Consider the following 24,052-nt stretch of genomic DNA (forward strand, 5'->3'; position numbering starts at 1 on the left):
TCTACAAGGTCACAGGGTAGCCTAGTGGCAGGGTAGCCAAGTGGTTAGAGTGTTGGGCCAGTAACTGAAAGGTTGCAAGTTCAAATCCCCGAGCTGACAAGGTACAAATCTGTCGTTCTGTCCCTGCCTACATCTTGGATTTTAATGACTGAAAAAAAAAAACTGGAAGCTGGTTTTATTTGTTTAACACAGCATATTTATTACAGTATGTTGTTTAGCAGAACTTAAATACCACTATAAGATGCAACATTCCCATCTCTTTATATTTGTGTTTGATATTGATTTCAATATTCCACATACAATATATAAAGCATGAATAAAGCATTTACCTTGAACAAAATTATAATTTTCAAAATTATGAAAATGAATCAAGCCGTTCTGACAAACAAGAACACACCAATGAAGTCACGAAAGAAAAAAAAAAGTCTCACACCAACTAAAATAATTAGTGCCATGTAGGATGTGGGGAGGCAGGTAGCCTAGTGGTTAGAGCGTTGGACTAGTAACCGAAAGGTTGCTAGATCAAATCCCCGAGATAACATGGCAGTTAAACCCACTGTTCCTAGACTGGCATTGCAAATATGAGTTTGTTCTCAACTGACTTGCCATGTTAAATACATTTTTTTTGTTTGTTTAATTAACAGATGATGTAGCATGCCACAGAAAGACTGTATTAGTGAGGCTGGGATAACTAGGAGAGCAATACATTACATTTCCACAAATCAGACTTATTCAGCACAGATAATAAACAAGCTTATAAGACCCCACCGCCCGACACTGAATAGCAGTGACAAAACACACTTTCCAAAAAGACAATCCTAAGCAATTGTTCTCCCTAGTTCAGATCACACAATTGACCTCTTTCAATAAGAGCTTTGCACATGTACAAATAAAGTCAACCATGTCTTTAAAGAATAAAAGGGTCCAAAAACAAAACACTGGAAGACAAGTGCTTCTCCTGTCTTCCATACGAGATAGATTAATTCACTTGAAACAAACAAAATTGCAAAGTAACTGACCCACTTATGTAAACACTGTAGGGAGCTACTTAAACAGTAACTTAAAAGTAGCTCCTATGGACAAGATTAATATGTAAGATGTTTAAATATACAACAGATAGGTGCAGTGACATGTGTTGTTTTACTGGATAGTAAGAGGGCCAGAACACAAATGCATGTTATGTTACCTTGTTCAACCAGTAAGTTCTGTCTTCCTCTCTTATCCACCTGTAGACCCTGCACCTCGAACACCCTGCCCTATGGGGTGTACTGACTCAGGGTGGGACATGGTTGGGAGGTAGGGTGAAGGATCGCTATCAGGGGCCATGCCCTCTATCAGGGGTCATGCCCTCCTGTCACCCAGAGAGAGGGTGACATTTACAGCGCCATAGCACGGCGACCTCCAGTCCATCAGGGAGTATCAGTCTCTTCTGAACTAAGCAACAGCAGGATCTCGTGACTGAGGATGAAGGTGAAGAAGTAGACACAGAGGTCGGCGAAGACGTCAGCCATCTTCCTGTAGGTGTCCATGAAGCGGTTGATGACCTCAGCGGGGATTCCAGACAGCAGGAGGGCGGCGGTCAGCACTGTGGTCTGCATCTTCTTCTCAACCTGGCGGAAGGTTATTACACATTTATGTATGTATCATAATACTGCACAGGATATGACCACATACATCTGACCCATTTCTTATAGCTGTGCTCCATTCACTACATAGTAACGGTGTAGATGTATCTCAAACCTTTGGAAAATACTTGTACAACCCCATGTAGGCCAGTTCGAGGGTGAGAAATGGTGCGAATATGGACTGCAAAAGAAAAGAGTACAACCAAGTTAGTGAAATGCTACAGGTCTACTCTCATATCACAATCAGTGCAGCCGAATCGAAGACAGAATAGGTCAGTGGTATTGAACAAATCCAAAAACCTCAAGGGAAGATGCAACACTTTTCTGATCCGACTCACCAGATACTTGCAGACAAAACCTCTGACAAAGATGGCGAGGAGGACACTGCCGACAAGCCTGAAGAGCCTGAAGGAGTCCAACTCTTCTGGGTCTGACCCAGCTGCATCCTGGGCTTGATTCTCATTGGCGAGTTGGCCTCTGAGCTTCATGGCGTCATCAAAGCGGGATAAATACTTCTGCAACCCTCTGCGTGGGGATTCGGAATGGCTGGGCTCATCAGCTGCCAGCTGGGCCTCTCCCCGTGGCCTTTGTCGGACCCCTGGAGTCACATCCTTGTCTACACCCAGCACCTCGCTGCTGTCTGGCAGGGGAGAGCCTTTCCTCTCTGGAAGATCGCTATGGGGGTGGCTGCTGCCTACTGCCTCTGGGAGGAATGGAGACAGTCTTGGGGATGAGGATGCTGACCACGGCTTGTTCCTGTCCAAGTCCAGGTGGAACCTAGGCTCTGTGACACGACTTGACGCTCCTGTATGAGACGGCATTGTCAGTTTAATGGATTAGGCTAACTAGACTTCTCTGTGAAGTGAGATACGAACATAGAGATTCTATATATGGATATACACAGTACCAGAATCTTTTTCAAGAGTTTCTTTATTTTTACTATTTTCTACATTGCAGAAATATTGAAGACATCAAAACTATGAAATAACACATGGCATCAAAAAAAAGTGTTAAATCAAATTATATTTTAGATGATTTTAGATTCTTCAAAGTAGCCACCCTTTGCCTTGATGACAGCTTTACACACTCTTGGCATTCCCTCAACCAGCTTCACCTAGAATGCTTTTCCAACAGTCTTAAAGGAGTTGCCACATATGCTGAGCACTTGTTGGATGCTTTTCCGTCACTCTGTGGTCCAACTCATCCCAAACCATCTCAATTGGGTTGAGGTCAGGTGATTGTGGAGGCCAGGTCATCTGAAGCAGCATTCCCCTTATTGGTCAAATAGCCCTTACACAGCTTGGAGGTGTGTTGGGTCATTGTCCTGTTGGAAAAACAAATGATAGTCCCACTAAGTGAAAACCAGATGGAATGGCGTATCGCTGCAGAATGCTGTGGTAGCCATGCTGGTTAAGTGTGCATTGAATTCTAAATAAATCAGTGTCACCAGCAAAGCACCCCCACACATCCTCCTCCATGCTTCACGGTGGGAACCACACATGCAGAGATCATCATTCACCTACTCTGTGTCTCACAAAAGACACAGCGGATGGAACCAAAAATCTCAAAATATGGACTCATCAGACCAAAGGACAGATTTCCACCGGGCTAATGTCCATTGCTCATTTTTCTTGGCCCAAGCAAGTCTCTTCTTGTTATTGGTGTCCTTTAGTAGTGGTTTCTTTGCAGCAATTCGACCATGAAGGTCTGATTCATGCAGTCTCGTCTGTTGAGATGTGTCTGTTACTTGAACTCTTTGAAGCATTTATTTGGGCTGCAACTTCTGAGGCTGGTAACTCTATTGAACTTATCCTCTGCAGCAGAGGTAACTCTGGGTCTCCCTTTTCTGTGGCGGTCCTCATGAGAGACAGTTTCATCATAGCGCTTGATGGGTTTTGCGACTTCACAAATGTTCCACATTAGGTGACCTTCATGTCTTAAAGTAATGATGGACTGTTGTTTCTCGTTGCTTATTTGAGCTGTTCTTGCCATAATATGCACTTGATCACCCCTACCATGTCTCAACACAACTGGTTGGCTGAAACGCATTAAGGAAATCAATTCCTCAAATTAACCATGAAGCTGCTTGAGAGTGTGCAAAGCTCTCAAGACAAAGGGTGGCTACTTTAAAGAAATCCAAAATATATTTGAGATTCTTCCACACTTTTTGGTTACTACACGATTCCATGTGTTATTTCATAGTTTTGATGTCTTCACTATTATTCTACAATGTAGAAAATAGTAAAATAATGAAAAACGCTTGAATGAGTAGGTGTCCAAACTTTTGACTGATACTAATATATATAAAATGCACATTTATATTAGTGAGCTTTTTTATATATTACAGAAGGGCACTGAATTGTCATGACTACAGTACATTCCACACTGACGCAAGGTTTCTCTTCAACTCACTGCACCATTATGGTCCCTAGCTAGCTCAGTAAGTGTGTACTGTGCAGCTAACATTTAGATGGCAACGTTAGTTGCCAGTTTCGATGGTAGAGCTGCAAGCTAATAAACTAACAGGCAATGCAATCTGCTTGTCTGATCAGCCAGCAAACCATTTACTATCAGTTAGATTTTCCTTACCGTTCTTTTCAGCTTCAGCTTTGGTGAAACCCACGATTCTGTTCATTCGGTCTTCGGAATTCATGAGCAATTTTCGCCTCCGAATTTCTGCTCTTCTTTGTGCAGTAGAAAGACTAGTTTTCTCTTCGGGGGCGTCCATAGTTTCAGAAATAATATGATTATTTGATATAAGACACACTATTTTCTGATCTGTGTAACCGTGCACACAAATCCTTAGATTATTACAACAGAGAACAGCGAACACTAAGTGGGACACGTCATAATGGGCCCTATTGTCTGTGTAAGTGCGCACGTTGATGATCTCATTCCGCGTTCACGTCCTACCGGAAACTCAGAATATCCGAGTTTAAATTGATTTAAGTTATTTGCTTAGAGATTCTTCTTTTTCTTTTTGGTGTGAATTTCCGGCAGACGAGGTGCTGTGTTATGTATTTCTGCCTTTCGCAGGTCGGAGTGTGGATTGCACATTTTGGTCACAAGAAAAGGGGAAAGGCAGAAATACACAACACAGCACATTTGAAACATTTGAATTGCACCACCATCTAACCCTGCACCAAAACACAACAGGAGGCTGCTGAGGGGAGAACGGCTCATAATAATGTCCGGAACGGAGCAAATGGAATGGGATCAAACATCTGGAAATCATGTTTGATGTATTGGTAACCATTACACTATTTCCAATCCAGTCATTACCACAAGCCCATTCTCCCCAATTAAGGTGTCACCAACCTCCTGTGGAGCCTCCACTATCCCCCCAAAAAACAACCACCCATCCCACTACTTTGGGCCTAAATGATCCTACACCAGGCTGTCGGACTGGGAGGATGGAACCCCTTCTTTCAAAACTCCCTGTAGATCATCTGCACTAAAATGTCACACCTCAATGTTTCTCTGCTGCCTCAACTACCTCATCTATCTTCTGTGCTTTCCGCTCCATCAGTGCAGTGCAGTTGATCACCATGGCTATAAACGCAAGAAATACTAAAACTCATCCCTTCTGGCTCTCCCTCTCTTCAAGCCTACTCACCAGCTGAATCCCTCACCCTTTGGCTATCCTCTACGGTCCTTACTGCTTCAGCATAATGAAACCTTCTTCCCCACTCAAACTCTGGAAATCTCAACTTGTCTCTCTCGTACAGGGCACTTCGGATCTCCAGCTGCATGTGTGCCCTCCACAGTTTACACAAAGTGCTTTCCCAGCCCCATCTTCACACTGCCCTCTGACTATGTTCTCCTGATCTCCTGAGAACAAACCAAGTGGAGTTACTTTTAGGACTCCCGAGGGGCGCAGCAGTCTAAGGCACTGCATATTGAAAGCATCACTACAGACCCTGGTTCAATTCCAGGCTGTATTCCAACCGGCTGTGATGGAGCGTCCCATAGGGCGGTGCACAATTGGCCCAGTGTCATCCAGATTAGGGTTTGGCCAGGATAGACTGTCATTGTAAATCAGAATTAGTCCGTAATTGACATGCCCAGTTAAAAAAATAGGTTGACCCCCGGAACACGTGATGCGGAGTACCTGCTGCCTCTGGACGGACGATGCGCAAAATAAATCAACACAATTCCATTTCCCGAGACGTTGACAAATGTAACAGTTCCCAGTTTGTTCATCACCCACCTTCATACAACATATGTGTCGGCCAAAAAAACATGGATCCACTTTCTGCAAAAAATCTCACTCCTAACGGTCCATAATCATTTCTGGTTTGTTCATCGGGGCAAAGCTAGGAAGTCTCCACCACACCCGTTGCCACAGGTAAGGTTGACCTCATCTTGGTCAGGCTCAACTTCAGAGCAATCATTACTACCGGCTGACTCCACCTCGAGATCCTTACGGTTCTCAAGAGAGTAGGTAAAAGTAACTCCACTTGGTTTGTACTCAGGAGATGTCCTCGTGTCATCGCACTCCCTACCTTCCTCCCCACCCTACAGACTCCCTACCTTCCTCCCCACCCTACAGACTCCCTACCTTCCTCCCCTACAGACTAGAGGAGTTTACTATTAGTCGATTCTGGTACTTTCAAGTGGGAAACTCGGAACTCATGTTTCTTCAACGAACTTCCAAGTCAGAAATGTCCGAGTTTCGATGAGCACATGAACGTGTCATCACCCTTTCAATATAATGCCCGGAGACCAATGGTGCGTTCTCGACACCTCGGAACTTCAACCTAGCTCATCGTCATAGAACTCCGACTTCTCTGACATGAAGGTCACTGACCCCATACTGCATTATTGACTGTATGTTTGTTTTTACTCCATGTGTAACTCTGTGTCGTTTTATCTGTCGAACTGCTTTGCTTTATCTTGGCCAGGTCGCAATTGTAAATGAGAACTTGTTCTCAACTAGCCTACCTGGTTAAATAAAGGTGTTCTCAACTAGCCTACCTGGTTAAATAAAGGTGTTCTCAACTAGCCTACCTGGTTAAATAAAGGTGTTCTCAACTAGCCTACCTGGTTAAATAAAGGTGTTCTCAACTAGCCTACCTGGTTAAATAAAGGTGTTCTCAACTAGCCTACCTGGTTAAATAAAGGTGTTCTCAACTAGCCTACCTGGTTAAATAAAGGTGTTCTCCACTAGCCTACCTGGTTAAATAAAGGTGTTCTCAACTAGCCTACCTGGTTAAATAAAGGTGTTCTCAACTAGCCTACCTGGTTAAATAAAGGTGTTCTCAACTAGCCTACCTGGTTAAATAAAGGTGTTCTCAACTAGCCTACCTGGTTAAATAAAGGTGTTCTCAACTAGCCTACCTGGTTAAATAAAGGTGTTCTCAACTAGCCTACCTGGTTAAATAAAGGTGTTCTCAACTAGCCTACCTGGTTAAATAAAGGTGTTCTCAACTAGCCTACCTGGTTAAATAAAGGTGTTCTCAACTAGCCTACCTGGTTAAATAAAGGTGTTCTCAACTAGCCTACCTGGTTAAATAAAGGTGTTCTCAACTAGCCTACCTGGTTAAATAAAGGTGTTCTCAACTAGCCTACCTGGTTAAATAAAGGTGTTCTCAACTAGCCTACCTGGTTAAATAAAGGTGTTCTCAACTAGCCTACCTGGTTAAATAAAGGTGTTCTCAACTAGCCTACCTGGTTAAATAAAGGTGTTCTCAACTAGTCTACCTGGTTAAATAAAGGTGTTCTCAACTAGCCTACCTGGTTAAATAAAGGTGTTCTCAACTAGCCTACCTGGTTAAATAAAGGTGTTCTCAACTTGCCTACCTGGTTAAATAAAGGTGTTCTCAACTAGCCTACCTGGTTAAATAAAGGTAAAATAAATAAATAAAATAAAAATACTGAGCTCGTTTTTTCCGAATCTGAGCTCGTTTTTTCCGAATCCCCAAATCGCTTGAATGCACCAGAAGTTTATATAGCGCAAAAGACTGGCCAGCCACATGCTTGCTCATTCGATTAGTCTTGTGATCGACCTGAAGACGCCTTTCTCAATGTCGAAGTTATGTCTTAGAAATGCTTCATTGGTGTTTAACGTTAGTTATTGGTACACTGCTGCCACTTGAGTCTTGCAATGCTCCTGAACTGGTTATTAACTCCAAGTAGCTAGATTGGTAGTTGTGGAGGGTTGGGCCTTGCAGAACCATGCACGTGGGGAACTGGAGAAACGTAAAACCATTCCGGGGGTAAGTTTATGTCTGGCGCGGATGTTACTGAATTAACTGCTAATACGTAACTAACGTGGTCGATTTTTGACAATTTATGGATGTGATCTAGTAAGACGAAGATTCCTAAACTGTTAGCCATCTGATCCACGAACACGGAAAACCAGTTTACGCAATGGAAATTAGCATGGGTAACTGTAGCCGATTAAACTCAACTCCGCGCTTTATGATTGAGCTAAGGGGCGACTAGTGTTGACGAACTGGCGCTGCTCATACGTTACATAACATGGAAGTTAACTACTGATTTCGGTACCCGTAGAATATCCCGAAATTACAGACATGTTGTTTGTAATTGCGGCCTGTTCTTTGGGCGCTGAAGTCGTTTTCTTTTTTTTTTGTAAACGTCACTATTGTGACGTCGGAGCTCCAGTCCGCCCATAGTTGCAGCTCAACTCCATCTTAAATCGAGGCGTTTAGTTGGCTAAATTAGCTAGTCCACACATTTTTGAAATGCAAGTCCTGTTAGTCCTCATGCATTAACCAAATTGTACATTAGTTCTAGATTCGGGAGCCCACTCCTTCTGGACCTGGCCAGGGCGGTATGAACTGGAGCATACCCCATTGACTGCACATGGCTGGTAAATTCAACTGGCTATTGAGGCCTGATAGTAATGTCTAGTTGGGTATTCAATGGCAAATTGTTTATAATTTTAAACGAATTGGTGTCTAGTCCTCTGATGAATGATTTTGAATAGGCACCATGGCCACAGCTGGCAGTGATGAAAGCTTGAATAGGAAGAGTTTGATGCAACAACTGATGATTTCAACTACTTCTGATCAGCTGTGTTAAGAGAACTTCAGCCGTGTTCAGGAGATGATTGTTTTCATATCGTAACCCCCCCCTGTGATTTGTTTTGAACAGGAGTGATACCGCCCCAATGAGTTGATGACTAGAAGACTCATGGTAAGACTACCACACCCATTTCACCTAGACTTCACTTTGACATTTTATCGTGGTATCTGTCTAGTCTCGTTGTGATGAATACTAAACTGAAAATAGCTGGAATTACCGTCAGATTGTTTAGTGGTGATATTTGGTTTTCTGAACCTGACCTGGCAGTTACTTTAATATTTACTTTAGGTTCTTCCCCACTCTTGAGCTGCTTCTGAATAGATGATAGTATTCATATTCTCATAACCCTTGTGATTTTGTTTTTAACAGGTGTTAAACCACCCCAATGGGTTGATGGCAAGTAGACGAGTATCCTGGTAAGGTAAGCCTATCACGCTGGCGAAAGCCAACACCTCACCTGTCCCATTCTCAGGGTAGCTGTAATTTTGTGTTGTGATGAATACTAAAACTGAAAACAGCTGGAATTACCGTCAGATTGTACAGTGGTGATATTCGGTTTTCTGAACATGACCTGGCTCCGACTGGAAAAAAATGGAACTTGCCTATATAACATTATCACATATTGTAATCTTAGATTCTCTACTTTTCAGGTGGTGTCCCTTTGAATAACATCCCTGCAAGTTCTCCCTGGACTGGACCTGTGGACGGTAAGGACATTCACTCTGGGCTCAAGCTGCCTTAGCTTGGTCACCTGTGTTTATGCTATTTTTTTTAACTAGGCAAGTCAGTTAAGAAAATATTCTTATTTTCAATGACAGCCTAGGAACAGTGGGTTAACTGCCTGTTCAGGGGCAGAACGACAGATTTGTACCATGTCAGCTCGGGGATTTGAACTTGCAACCTTTCGGCTACTAGTCCAACGCTCTAACCACTAGGCTACCCTGCTGCCCCTATGATGAATACTAAAGTGAAAATAGCTGGAATTACCTGCAGATTGTATAGTGGTGACATTTGTTGTTTTTTTTTTACATTTGAGCGTGTTTCAATTTGACAACTCTAGGTTTCGTTCAACTGATTATTCATTTTCCATCTTCCTCGTCAGTTCGGTTGCCCCCTTGCTGATTCTCAGCTCCCATCGATACTTCAGGTGAGTAGTCACTTTCACAATCTGTGAAACCCTATTCTATATCTATGCTGTGCGTTTCTTTATGGGTCCTGGTGTGGTAATGATGACTACTAAACTGAAAACAGCTGGAATTACCGTCCGATTGTTTAGTGGTGATAATTCGGTTTTCTGAACACATCAAGTGGCTGTTATTGACTTGACCAGAGTTCAATTTATTAAAATGGGAATTAACTCTAAACAATACTCATACATTTTCAGATTCTCTTCCACGTGGCTGGCGTTTCCAAGATGGCCGGCGCTTCCTTTCTTCCTCTGGTAACTTGCCACAGAACTGCCACTAAGAGACCAGTGTTAAGATCAACAATTGATCTTACACATTTATCCTGAGGGCACAATTCCTGCAGCAGCCCTGACTTTAAATGTTGTAATAAATACTATGGATAATAAAATGATCAGCACAATAGTTTATTGATCTCTCCAAAGCCTTAGATACTGTTGATCATTCCTTATTGCATGGACTCCTCTAATGGGTTGGGTGAAGCAGCATTTAACTGGTTCCATGAGTACCTGACTGATAGGACTTAATGTATTACTGCTGATGGTCTATGACCTCTCTGCAGTTCCTTGCGGTTTTGTTTTTATGACTGTTTCATTCTACTGACATGATGGTAAAATAATGGTACAGACCCTGCTTGTGGAGGGTTGTTTTTAGACTTGTCTTTGATTGTCATTTAAATGTTTGTTCTGTATGGTAGGAAATTATATAATATAGGATCATATATTTTTGATACATTGAATGTTAAACTTATACCTTTTTTTTTTTACCTCCTCTTTCAGGAAGTGATCAACTGGAAGAAAGGAGTTGTTGTGTGGTAGCCCATATGGGACTCGCCTGGGACATGGATGCCTGAAGACCTAAGGCTCAACATTGTTAATAAATATCATGAGCAGCAGTGTGCAGTGGTTTCCTTTGTCTTTTCCATGTGTGTTCTGCTTCGTTTATTTGAGGTTTTGCTGAGTAATGGTGTTTGTCTGTGACTATAGAAAAGACGGTCATTCTTTTTAACTTCAATAAATCAGTTTTAACCAAGGTCTTTGTTTATCTGCAGATAACTTGTGCATGAATGTGAAATAATCCTGTGATTTATGTCAGGTAAGCAATGAATTTGTTAACATGGGTGCAGGAGTTGGCTCAGAATGCTGTTTCCCATGCTGCTGATTAACATTGCACGGCCCTGGTCCGCAAAGGACCCCGGTATAGGATTGTACAAATCTACAGTTTTGAAGTCAAATGGCTCACCTCGCAGCAGAATGAGGGGATCTTAAGGTAACCTTTCGGTTACTAATTAGTGTGAGGATCTATATTTGACTGCATTTCTTGTGCAAACCCCTGTCTAATTTGGTTGGTTTAGAGCATGGCTCTCCGGCACAGTTCCTGGAGAGCTACTGTCTTGTAGATTTTCGTTCCAACCCCAGTTTTATCTGACCTGATTCAGTTTATCAACCAGCTAATTATTAGAATTGGGTGCTCTAGATTAGGGTTGGCGCAAAATCCTACAGGACGGTAGCTCTCCAGCTACAAGGTTGGATAGTCCTGGTATGAAGCACAAAGGCTTAATACAAATTTAGGGTACATTTTATGTTTCATTTAAATCCACATTGATAATGAGGCTAATGGATCAAGAGCTAATATTCCTTTGCAGAGGACAACAGCGGAGAAGTGGCGAACCTACAGAAGCTACTGTGGAATCCATGCCCCCGGATGCCGCTCTGACCTGGTGGAAGTGTTGCCTGCCGTGTCGGCTCTCCACAGCCGACTGGCCGGGAACTCTGCAGGGATCCCTTCCCAAAGGGGTCTCCCCCGTCCCTGGAGACTGAATAGTTAATAAGTCGAAAAACAGCGACCTCTGGCAACAGGGGCCCACCTTGGCGTAGTTAAGTCCGGGCCGGACACAGACTAGAAATGGCTTCGCCGCCCTGGATCAAGAGGGTCCGGTGCCTTATTCCCTGGGGGCTAAGACTCCGGTCATTCATCATTCACATTGGATACTACAGCTCGTTCGGGTCCATCGGGCGCCACCGCCCTTCGGTCCTCAAGGTGAAAGAACCAGCTGTTGTCATTGGCAGCTCTATGGTAATCAACATCTTGGTTCCTGGGGGCAAAAACCCTGTGCTGTCTTGTATGAGTACAGGACATTAAAAAAGCCTACTTCCGACCGTTCTGCGACAGCTGACGCTGTCGTAGTCCATGTAAGTTCAAACAACAGGAGGGCTCGGTGTAACAGTATAACTTTAGACCGTCCCCTCGTCCATACCCGGGCGTGAACCAGGGACCCTCTGCACACATCAACAACAGTCACCCACGAAGCATCGTTACCCATCGCTCCACAAAAGCCGCAGCCCTTGCAGAGCAAAGGGAACCACTACTTCAAGGTCTCAGAGCAAGTGACGTCACCGATTGAAACACTATTTGTTTCGTGCACCACCGCCAACTAAGCTAGCGTTTCACATCCGTTACATCGGCACTGCTGAAATTGGATTACCTCTTAAGGATCTCTTCAGGATCGGTGTCCCACCCATGGGACGGTTGAGCTAACGTGCGCTAATGTGATTAGCAAGACGTAATGAACAAGATCATTTCCAGGGACATAGACATGTCTTATTTGGACAGAAAGCTTAAACTCTTGTTAATCTAACTGCACTGTCCAATTTACAGTAGCTATTACAGTGAAAACATACCATGCTATTGTTTGAGAGTGCACAGTTATGTACTTGAAAATATATATATTGACCACCTTGAGTGGTTTTGCAAAGGCACATTTGGGCAGACCTGATACATTTTGAACATAAATACAATGGTTCATTGGATCAGTTTAAAACGTTGCACACACACTGCTGCCATCTAGTGGCCAAAATCTAAATTGCGCCTATAGTCCTAAATCAGATAATGGCCTTTCTCTTGCATTTCAAAGATACAAAATAAGACAAACGCATGTTTGTTTCATTACCTTTTACCAGATCTAATGTGTTATTCTCCTACATTAATATCACATTTCCACAAACTTCAAAGTGTTTCCTTTCAAATTATACCAAGAATATGCATATCCTTGCTTCAGGTCCTGAGGCAGGCAGTTAGATTTGGGTATGTCATTTTAGGCAAAAATTGAAAAGAAGGGCCCGATCCTTAAGAGGTTTTAAGTATTCAGACCCTTTGCCATGAGACTCGATATTGATCATTCTTGATGTTTCTACAACTTGATTGGAGTCCACCTGTGGAAAATTCAATTGATTGGACATGATTTGGAAAGGCGCACACACCTGTCTATATAAAAGGTCCTACAGTTGACAGTGCGTGTCAGAGCAAACACCAAGCCATGAGGTCGAAGGAATTGTCCGTAAAGCTCAGAGACCGGATTGTGTCGAGGCACATATCTGGGGGAGGGTACCCAAAAACTGGTTGCATCATTGAAGGTCCACTAGAACACAATGGCCTCCATTCTTAAATGGAAGACGTTTGGAACCACCAAGACTCTTCCTAGAGCTTGCCGCCCAGAAAAACTGAGCAATCAGGGGAGAAGGGCATTGGTCAGAGAGGTTACCAAGAACCAGATGGTCACTCTGACAGCGCACTGGAGTTCCTCTGTAGAGATGGTTGTCCGTCTGGAAGATTCTCCCATCTCTGCAGCACTCCACCAATCAGGCCTTTATGGTTAAAGGGGCAGCCGGAAACCACTCCTCAGTAAAAGACAATTGATAGCCAACTTGGAGTTTGCCAAAAGGCACCTAAAGACTCTCAGACCATGAGAAACAAGATTCTCTGGTCCGTAGGAAACCAATATTGAACTCTTTGGCCTGAACAAATTCTTATTTTCAATGACGGCCTAGGAACAGTGGGTTAACTACCTTGTTCAGGGGCAGAACGATAGATTTGTACCTTGTCAGCTCTGGGATTCGAACTCGCAACCTTTCAGTTACTAGTCCAACGCTCTAACCACTAGGCTACCCTAACCCAAAACCAATTGCTACACAATTGCACACAATCGACTCTGTGTCCAATACAACTTTAACTCATTACCTTGACTCGTTCTCTTTTCATTCTAACGTGACCCTGCTGTAAATCAAGCACACAGATGATTTATCTAATATGGACCACGGCACAATGGTCTTCATCGGGTTAACGAAGGAGACAACAAAACATTGTGGACATTGCTCGCAAACAATATTTTCCCCACACTTTGGCTGTTGCATCGAGTGCTGTATCACAACGGCTGTTTGTCACTTGATTGTCATTCAGAAAATACATTTGATGTGTGAAAATTTGTGTGCCCATGAAAATTATACTCACACCATAATAATAATAATCTCTCTTGGGTAGGGGGCAGTATTTAGAAGTTTGGATAACAAATGTGCCCAAAGTAAACTGCCTGTTACTCAGGCCCAGTATTGGATAGAAGACACTCTAAAGTTTCAAAAACTGTTAAAATAATGTCTGTGGGTATAACAGAACTGATATGGCAGGCGAAAACCTGAGGAAAATCCACCCAGGAAGTCGGATATTTTTGATGTGGGTACTTTTCTATTGAACGGCTATACAGTTTATATTTGGATAGGACCCAAATTGCAGTTCCCATGGCTTCCACTAGATGTCAACAGTCTTTAGACATTGTTTCAGGCTTGTATTCAGTTGACTCTAAATGAACCAGATCTGTTTTGAGCGCGTGACCGATTGCTTGTTCGTTGTTTTTCATTTCTATTGAAGACGCTATTATCCTGTTGAAATATGATCAATTATTTAGACAATATAAATCCTGAAGATTAATTATGAACATCGTTTGACATGTTTCGACGAACTTTACAGGTACTATTAGCATGTTTTCGTCTGCATGTCGTGACCGCCTTTGAGCCAGTGGATTACTGAACAAAACGCGCCAACAAAACTGAGTTTTTGGGACAATAAGAGGAACTTTATCGAACAAAAATATCATTTTTTGTGTAACACGGACTCTTGTGACTGCAAACATATGAAGATCATCAAAGGTAAGTGATTAAATTTATCGCTATTTCTGACTTTTGTAATTCCTTTACTTGGTTGTAAAATGTTTTTAATGCTTTTGTGTGCTGGGCACTGTCCTCAGATATTGGCATGGTATGCTTTCGCTGTAAATCCTTTTTGAAATCTGACACAGCGGCTGGATTAACAAGAAGTTCATCTTTAAACCGATGTATAACACTTATATATTTTATGAATGTTTATTAGTATTTCTGTATTTTGAATTTGGCGCTCTGCAATTTGAAAACTATATTCACACCGTAACATAAGGAAACACTAAATGTTAAGTAAGCCTAGTTACAGTGCATTTCCAAAATCACCATACAAAGAACTGTCCGAGCAACATCCAGGATTCTTACCGGGTTCAATGTCTCATTTAACTGATAAATGCTTGATATATGAACAACAAACACTGCCATGAATGCAATAAATGTAGTGTTTTATGTGACATGATATTGAACAAATTTGTCAAGACACCAACCATGAGAAAGGGTTAAACAGAGCTGGTTAAATTAACTCGGGAATTGTATTGAATTTTCCTTATATCAATTACTAGTTATCAACAGCTGTATCTGAGAGTTGTCCACTGCAGGAAATCATCACTGGTACTCTAGTTCATAGAAAGACCCTTAGGAGATGTCAGAGGTGTTACTGTGTTTCCCGGCGTTATACCTATCGTGGACATTCGATGCACTGAGTCACATTAGCAGAAATCTCATGCATCTGTTGACAAGTATAAACATAGGAATGTGTGTTGTGATACACAGTAGACCTCCATTAGGATGAGATCAATTCTTATTCTTTAATTTAATCATTTTCAATGTGTCATTATTTCTATATAGTCTACACATTCTCCTTCTAAACTTCTAGCACCGGTAGGATGGGTGTGGCTTTGTGACAATGACCACAAGAAAAGCCACTCAGAGAGTTGATGCAGTTACATCTCTGACATTGCTTGAACAAAGACAATGATTTTCTATAGAGTTCTGATTTAATCTAGACCATCATTTTTGTTCAGTTACCTTGGGGTGGACAAATTAACATAAGGCTTTACACAAGGCTAAGAGTTTTAATACAAAGCATCAGATATCTCAGTTGGCTCTACTCAGTAAACGCAAACATATAGGCTCCAATTATACATGTAATTCTTTGATTATGCCCATAAAAACGTTTGGTGAAGTCCTTTACCAGGCATAAGGGAATGTTCCTTTAACCCCTGCATGGGAGAGTTACAATGTTGCTATCACTATGCAACCAACTACCTACAGTAGGAAACCGAGTTTCTGAATAATAATATGCCATCTGTTATCACACATGTAACAACTAGGTGGTCGTGCCAATTACAATAAAAAAATAACAGTTTTATATAAGATATTACACATTTTAACATTACTGTAGAACTATAAAAAAAAAAAGAGAGTAAGATCATTTGAGCTTTAGAAACAAGTGCTTTCATAAATGCATGGCAGGCCTCGTTCCACTCCCTCTATATGAAAATAGCTTTTACCTTTCTCCATTATTATCTTTCCATCTCAGTTCTTGCTTGTTAATAACGCCCACATCTGACAGCTGTATAGGTTATAATGGTAGCGGGGCCCTGGTCCTATATGTTCCATTCCTTATATAGCCATTCTGTCTCAGCTCCTCAAAGTGGACAGCCTGGATGCTGTTAATAAAGCAAAACGTAATCATAGTCATGAGTTTTGCTCCCACATTTGTCTCGTTTCTACAATAGGAGGGTCATAAAAGCTTATTTCAACGAATTTAGTTTATTTATATATCGATTTTGATTGTCCAACATCAGTTTTAGCATTTATTTATTTTGTCTCTGCCTACAGCGCTTCTCTCAGTAGGTGTCCATGGTCCTGAAATCAAATCATCTGTATTTGCTTGGACACCAGCCTGATCTCCAGCTCCTTCCACCTCTGGAAAGGTGGTCATGTGACTTTTCATGCAAGCTGAGGTGGCACAATTCTTCCAGTCCCTGGTTCCATTCCTGACTAGCGCAGATTGTACTCGTGTGAAAAAAGTTTGCCGCAAAAACAGAAGCCTGGATCGATTTGCTTGGAATAGATGAGCCTTGGTCTCTCCACTCTCTTCCCCCCATTAGCCATCCTCCTATTGTAGTGGGCCACCAAAAACGTTCGTTGACCCTCATCTCTTGGGAAATGTTCCTCCTTTTCCTCCTGCACTAACTAACATATCCCGTAAAGATCCATTCATATATGTTGGCCACTTACCGGGATCTTCTATGTTTTTTGTCTGCACCACCGCTATCATCGGGAACCGGGAGTCCAGGTTCAAGATAGTCGGGTCTTCTCCAGCATTGTTTGGAGGTGTGGCTAGGCCTGGTGCGACCACGTGTTCTTGTCCAGCCAGATAGCTGTAATCATCAGTGGAAGTGCATGGCTCGGACTCTTCAGTTTCTAGCAAACGGGTCTCGTCGTTCTCGGGGAATGAATGGCCTGCCCTCGGAGGCTTGACATTCTCCACACCGGCTTCCTGATAGTTTGTCTCTTAGACAAGGTAGCAAATTGTTTCAAATCTCTATAGCTTACTTTTAGCTAAAATGATTTCCACTAGTAGTAGCTCCAAACCAAAGAGGAATAGTTTCCTGTACCTGGGATGAGGACATCTCTACGATAGTCATACAGCATCCCCAGCTGGAAGGGTCGGCCCAGAACGGCTAGCTCGATGGTCTCCGAGTCAGACATGACTCAGTGTTCTGAAAACATATCAGAACTGGGGTTACTTCAGCAGCCCCGGTATTAGAAAATTTTCAACAGATCATTTGGCCCTCAACATAAAATCATTGTTTTTTTGCTCATTGCCCAGGCAATGCAGTGTGTGTAAAATATCACTGATACAGTATGTTATGCAAACATTTGAGTCACTCACATCTTTGTCCACCAGTCTTGTTGCTCTTTCTGAATAGGAAGAGGACTCTGGAGCCCTGACGGTTGGTGCTCTTATTTCTTTGGAAAAAACCCTTGAACTGCAGAAACAAAACATAAAGACACTGTATATGTTGATGGGTTTCTGGTGGACATAATGCAGTCTTAATTAAAACTATCCACCTTAAGAGTTGACTTAAGTAATGCACCAAACTGAAAAAATAGATATTTTAGTTAACTTGCACCTTCCCACCTGCCACAGCAGACACTGCCAGTACTGAATTACAGTAGCTATTGTGGGTCTCTAGTCTGGAAAAAAAAAATATTTAGCAAATGTCTTACTTTTTTAAAACTCTGCATTGTTGGTTAAGGGCTCATAAGTAAGCATTTCACGGTAAGGTTGTAATTCAGTGCATATGATAAATACAATTTGATATGATTACATTTTTGATCTACAGTGTATTGCCAAAAACCCCTGAACAACTTCAAAACAGACCAACTTGCCCAATGAGCCAAACTGATTAAAGGATCCCACAGTATCCAAGCAGTGTAGTAATTAGAACACATACAGCAGCTGTAGGTAATAGGCAGAGGGCTGAGCACACATACTACCTCCATCACTTTCTGTGTCGTCTGTTGCTGTCTCTTTTCTACTCTCCTCTCTACAGTGTTTTAATATTTAAAAATTATATATTTCAGCTTTAATTTCTTTAATCACATTCCTAGTGTGTCAGAAGTTTACATACACCCAATTAGTATTTGGTAGCATTGCCTTTAAATTGTTGAACTTGGACTTTTGGAATGGAATGAGTTAACAGACCTCGTCAGTTCTACCATTACATAACATTTGAAGACACCATTTAAAGGCCTATGTATTTAATGTTTTGTTCCCTGTACAATATAACCACAAAGCTGGCCATCTTTTCCCCCCTCTTGCAGGTTCACCTCTCTGCAATGCAACAACAATAGAAAAAGTAAGTAGCTAAATGAATAAAGAGGTAAAAATGAAAGCACAATTAAATCATTTCACCAATTTAATAATGGCCGGATCTTTAGAAATAGTTACATAGCCTATATGGAAATAACAAACATGAGCCAAGCATGTTTGTCTGTATAATGATATAGGTTATAAGACCTATGATTAATTTAATCAGTTCTACCATCTCAACAATGCTCATTTTGAAAAGGATTAAATATGTTGTAGTAAGGTTCAGCTTCCGTCCACAGGGGGGCACTGTGTCACTGTCAGAAGATATGTGCTTCAGTCAGAACCAGTTAATCATCTTTTCGGTCTCAGCTAGCTACAGGATCTAGCTAGCTAGCTACAGAAACGAAACCCATCAAATACACTTGCTGGAAATAACTACTTTTCCTAATATCATGACTTCTATCAACAACCTTAGCTTTCCCATTCACTAAATATACTGTTAAATAACTCAGACTCACACCCAATACCTTTAGGATACTGAAACTTAACACTAGCTTATTAGCATTAGCCTACCCTTATGCTGATGGAGACTAGTTAGCTACCACCAACCCTGCAGCTAACTCTGCTGCTGCACTGACCTTCTGGCTGTTCTACCCTCTCCACCTCATTCACTACTCAACCTGATCACTTTTTTTTGCCTTTCGGGAAAAAATCTGAATATCCATATTTGTTGTGTTATGTTGAGGTGTTTTACTGAGTGATGGGATTGACATCTAACTGGTGCTGTAGGGGTGGGGTCAAGGGACGGGAGCGGTCCACTGTGTTGTTATATCTCGACCAATCACAGCAGACACTGAGTCACATCAGGGGCTTCTTGCAGTTCCTGCTACTGCCTAGCAAAGTATATTGGATAGTTTATTTTAGTCATTAAAATGTGCATAGCACAACTGATGTGTGGTTATGGAAACTCATACCAGACTGGAATGTAAAAAATAAAATCAAAAGGGTTGGGGACTAATATCCAGGGCTGAAGCCCCGGAAGGTCACACCTAATGACCCCACTGGCTAACATTCTGGGTATGGATACATGTACATTTTATAGAAAACATGCCTTGCATTGAAAGCCAGCCTATAAGGGAGTTGAATGTAAATACTGAATGTAATAAATCCTGAATAAAAAAATTTCTGTGTCAGGTTTGACGTGTCAGAGAAGAGATCGGACAACAAGGCATCAATATAATCTATTTATTGCAAAGCTACAGAGGATTCTCAGATATTGACAGGCATTGGTTTGAAAAGCATTTGGTGGCAGCCAGGTAAACAAAAACGGCTAACAGGGTTATTAAACCACTGTGTCATTTGTGTGAACTATCCCTTTAACAACATAATTTGGGGAAAATAAAAGAGGCAGCGCAATTGTGGATATTAAAGGTTTACAATGATTGTGTGCTTTGTCCAATAATTCATTATGTGGATCATTTAACCGTTTATGCCTTTGTCTCATATGTGGATACATTTCATACAGTTTTCTGATCTCCTTTTACAATCTCTTTTTCCAGCTGAATTCTTGTCTTTTCATCTTTCTCTCGCTGTCTATTGTGTTCTATTAATTGTAGTCTTTCCTTCTCAAGCTCCTGTCTTCGTTTTTCTTCCATCTTTTGTTCTGTTTCCATTCTCACTTTCTCAGCAAAGAGCTGCCTGTAATCCTCTTCTGTCTTTTTCTTTTCCTTCTCCATGTTCTGTTTTTCCTTTTCCATGTTCTGTTTATCAGTTTTGGCTTGATCGCGGTCTCTCTCTGCCTGATCCGCTCGATCTTTTGACCAATCTACACCCATTCTCTTGTTGATCTTGTAGGTCTCTGACTTTCTTAGAGATGAGATATGAAAATAACCAAAAAACAGACAGTGAATGCTTTTGCTCCCGGAAACAGTACATTTTTATGCTGTATATGTGGTACTGTTTCCCGAAGAAGCTATTAAGTATTTGTGATCCACCAGCATGACTAAACAGGATGGTCAAACAAGGCTAACTTTAATGTTTTTTAAATACCTTAAGACAATATAACTGCCACCATCCTCTGTGTTTCTTTACAGCCAGCCTTCAGTGTTTAGGTACAATTTTATTTGAATTCAAAACAGCATTGAGCAGCAGGTGCTTCTATTCAGGGTTGCCGCTCATCTGCCAATTCGGGATGTGGCTTTTCTGGTCTACCTGTATACAAGTTAGTCACAAAGAAATACAGAATTATAGGGCATGGGGGCGGGCACGAAGGGCAACTCACAAATCAACCGACCCAGTTGTCCGCTCACCTAAATACATCATATCAATTCATGAGATCGCCTACCACCAAGGACATCAGGCAAAGCCATTCATAAATATGTGGGGCCAACTCATACTCTGTATGCAAAGTTGGATATGGACAGTGTTCTTGTATAACAGTCTAAAATGTGGCGTATAGTAAGGTGAAATCTAATTATTTGTTTAAACCGTGTGGAGTTAAGTAACTGTCTTCTGTTCAAGGTTTTAATGTTTTGTGGAGCTTCATCAAGCCAGGTATCCTCTCCAGAAGAGAAGGGTATCCTCTCCAGAAGAGAAGGGTATCCTCTCCAGAAGAGAGGGTATCCTCTCCAGAAGAGAAGGTATCCTCTCCAGAAGAGAAGGTATCCTCTCCAGAAGAGAGGGTATCCTCTCCAGAAGAGAAGGTATCCTCTCCAGAAGAGAGGGTATCCTCTCCAGAAGAGAAGGTATCCTCTCCAGAAGAGAGGGTATCCTCTCCAGAAGAGAAGGGTATCCTCTCCAGAAGAGAAGGGTATCCTCTCCAGAAGAGAAGGGTATCCTCTCCAGAAGAGAAGGGCATCCTCTCCAGAAGAGAAGGGTATCCTCTCCAGAAGAGAGGGTATCCTCTCCAGAAGAGAAGGGTATCCTCTCCAGAAGAGAAGGGTATCCTCTCCAGAAGAGAAGGGTATCCTCTCCAGAAGAGAAGGGTATCCTCTCCAGAAGAGAAGGGTATCCTCTCCAGAAGAGAAGGGTATCCTCTCCAGAAGAGAAGGGTATCCTCTCCAGAAGAGAAGGGTATCCTCTCCAGAAGAGAAGGTATCCTCTCCAGAAGAGAAGGGTATCCTCTCCAGAAGAGAAGGGTATCCTCTCCAGAAGAGAAGGGTATCCTCTCCAGAAAAGAAGGGTATCCTCTCCAGAAGAGAAGGGTATCCTCTCCAGAAGAGAAGGGTATCCTCTCCAGAAGAGAAGGGTATCCTCTCCAGAAGAGAAGGGTATCCTCTCCAGAAGAGAAGGGTATCCTCTCCAGAAGAGAAGGGTATCCTCTCCAGAAGAGAAGGGTATCCTCTCCAGAAGAGAAGGTATCCTCTCCAGAAGAGAAGGTATCCTCTCCAGAAGAGAAGGGTATCCTCTCCAGAAGAGAAGGGTATCCTCTCCAGAAGAGAAGGTATCCTCTCCAGAAGAGAAGGTATCCTCTCCAGAAGAGAAGGGTATCCTCTCCAGAAGAGAAGGTATCCTCTCCAGAAGAGAGGGTATCCTCTCCAGAAGAAACGCTCAAGGAGAGAGTTTGATTGGTATAAGAATATTTTGAAGATGAATACACAACGCAGAGGATGAGAGGACAAGAAGTAACGATCAATAGGAGTTGGTTTTTCAGTTCAACAGCTGTTTAGAATCTGTGGAATGTCAGTTCTGGACTCAGAGCTACGTGTGCAATGTTTTCATTGGTCTGTACATTGAGTCGGGAGCAGGATACTTGTTATTTGGCCATTGGTCCAGTTGTACTGCAAGGACTTCTGATTGGTCAACTCCAGGCTAGGGTGGGGGGTTATAAATGGTATTCTGTTCCTTTGTTCTGTGGAGAAAAACTGAAGACAGGAGAGATTGAACACCTACATTTCAGCATATATGATTTGTCCTTCTCAAATAAATCTATTTTCTCCCCCTGATTTGCTTTGGGGCCTGTGTTATTGAAGAATAACATAAATTGCTAACATTGTCTATCATATTCTTCCTCTGTGTTCTACTGTATTGCTGCTACTATTCTTTAACGTTAGAGTTACCAATGCTTCTTTGCATATTGTTTATCGTATGTAGTATTATTCCGTACTGCCGTAAGTGTTATTATTACATTGGTTACAAAAGTACTTTTGCAGAAGAGGTTTAATTGTTGTAAGCAGTCTTTTGCATGCACATGCTACCACAGCATTCTCCAAAGTGGCCTTTATAATGGTGTTTTATTGCGTTGCCATGGGCGAGCTTCTAGAGTCATCCTGTTGTGAAACTGTACTTGAGGTTAGTGAAGGTAGTCACGCGCAGGAGAGCAGAGATGTTCAAAGTAGCGTCTTTAATAGGCCAATGGGTCAGGTACAATACCACAAAACGCCCAAGACATCGGAACAAATAGTCACGGAAGGAGAAAAAACAACGCTCCTTAATTATACAACAACTCTGTACACACGTGAATGAACTGAGGAAAACCTCAATGAGCAACATGAAAACAATCCCATACAAACCTAAGCGGAAAACAGAGGTAAATATACACACAGAAATTAAAGAAAATGAAAACCAGGTGTGAATGAAACCAAAGACAAAACAAACGGAAAATGAAAAATGGATCGGCGATGGCTAGTAGACCGGCGACCGCCGAGCACCGCCTGAACAAGGAGAGGAACCACCTTCGGCGGAAGTTGTGACACATCCCAGAGTTCTCCCAGACAGTTCTTGACCCTTGCTCATTCGCAGAGTAATTTATGACCCTGTGGCACCAGGGCAGATCTCAAAATGTCTCAGCCTTGCAGATTCAAGGCTGGAGAGAGGTGCCATAAATCTGTTTTGAATTCAAATAAAATTGTACCTACACAATGAAGTAGGCTGTAAAACCGAAATATCTGTGTACGCTATCCCTGATGCAGTGAAAATAATTAAAAACATTGAATAATGAGTAAGCTTTATGTGACAATCTACAGAAACAAAACGCATCAAATACACTCGCCGGAAATAAGCACCTTTCCAAACATCCTGTTGGAATCGGCTAAACTTTGATAATTGAGATAGGAAATGAAAGAGTTGTATGTCTCTGTAGAAGGACAGATCGCTGTGGAATGTGTTGGGGGAGGGAGCAAAGCACCATGTTGGTACAGAAAAGACAGATGGACATCTGTGGATTAGATGAAGGAGGGGTTGAGGTCAGGAGGTGAAGACAGGTCACTTGAAGGGAGTAATAAGGTTTTTGCTGTTACACCATACACTAAGGATTGGAGAGAGGGAGTGTCTTAAGTAGGAGGTATATAACTGTGATTTGAGAAATGTTTTGCTGTCTGATTACAATACCTTTAGGATACTATACACTCACTTATTAGCATTAGCCTACCCAAATGCTGA

At 42.0% G+C, this 24,052-nt stretch overlaps 1 protein-coding gene, 1 long non-coding RNA gene and 5 other non-coding genes across 7 annotated transcripts; 6 read left to right on the top strand and 1 right to left on the bottom strand.

Moving 5' to 3' along the window:
• Positions 1–173: 173 nt before the first annotated feature.
• On the bottom strand, positions 174–4,545 carry camlg (calcium modulating ligand). Its single transcript, XM_020464982.2, has 4 exons — positions 4,215–4,545; positions 1,964–2,430; positions 1,741–1,806; positions 174–1,610 (listed from the first exon to the last, which is right to left on the bottom strand). Exons 1-4 carry the CDS (start codon positions 4,351–4,353, stop codon positions 1,410–1,412), a joined length of 873 nt encoding a protein of 290 aa, XP_020320571.1. The 5' UTR covers positions 4,354–4,545; the 3' UTR covers positions 174–1,409.
• A 3,020-nt stretch (positions 4,546–7,565) lies between these two features.
• LOC109873329 (uncharacterized) lies at positions 7,566–10,892 on the top strand. Its single transcript, XR_002252584.2, has 8 exons — positions 7,566–7,843; positions 8,379–8,460; positions 8,745–8,786; positions 9,045–9,096; positions 9,326–9,382; positions 9,778–9,822; positions 10,060–10,116; positions 10,639–10,892. It is a non-coding gene; the product is annotated as an uncharacterized LOC109873329 (long non-coding RNA).
• Positions 8,595–8,661, top strand: LOC116358206 (small nucleolar RNA SNORD49). The gene has a single exon (XR_004206086.1). It is a non-coding gene; the product is annotated as a small nucleolar RNA SNORD49 (small nucleolar RNA).
• LOC116358215 (small nucleolar RNA SNORD65) lies at positions 8,856–8,930 on the top strand. Its single transcript, XR_004206093.1, has one exon. It is a non-coding gene; the product is annotated as a small nucleolar RNA SNORD65 (small nucleolar RNA).
• LOC116358216 (small nucleolar RNA SNORD65) lies at positions 9,166–9,241 on the top strand. The gene has a single exon (XR_004206094.1). It is a non-coding gene; the product is annotated as a small nucleolar RNA SNORD65 (small nucleolar RNA).
• LOC116358218 (small nucleolar RNA SNORD65) lies at positions 9,626–9,698 on the top strand. The gene has a single exon (XR_004206096.1). It is a non-coding gene; the product is annotated as a small nucleolar RNA SNORD65 (small nucleolar RNA).
• On the top strand, positions 9,900–9,975 carry LOC116358217 (small nucleolar RNA SNORD65). Its single transcript, XR_004206095.1, has one exon. It is a non-coding gene; the product is annotated as a small nucleolar RNA SNORD65 (small nucleolar RNA).
• Positions 10,893–24,052: the final 13,160 nt, after the last annotated feature.

Source organism: Oncorhynchus kisutch, linkage group LG28, assembly GCF_002021735.2.
Source record: "Oncorhynchus kisutch isolate 150728-3 linkage group LG28, Okis_V2, whole genome shotgun sequence".
Lineage (NCBI taxonomy): Eukaryota > Metazoa > Chordata > Actinopteri > Salmoniformes > Salmonidae > Oncorhynchus > Oncorhynchus kisutch.

Bases quoted from the DNA above. Each gene is read 5' to 3' on its own strand.
- camlg (XM_020464982.2), bottom strand. From the start codon at position 4,353: ATGGACGCCCCCGAAGAGAAAACTAGTCTTTCTACTGCACAAAGAAGA. The intron at 2,431-4,214 runs GTAAGGAAAATC...CGTCTCATACAG, and splicing joins AGCTGAAGCTGAAAAGAACG to GAGCGTCAAGTCGTGTCACA. The intron at 1,611-1,740 runs GTTTGAGATACA...ACCTTCCGCCAG, and splicing joins TGTACAAGTATTTTCCAAAG to GTTGAGAAGAAGATGCAGAC.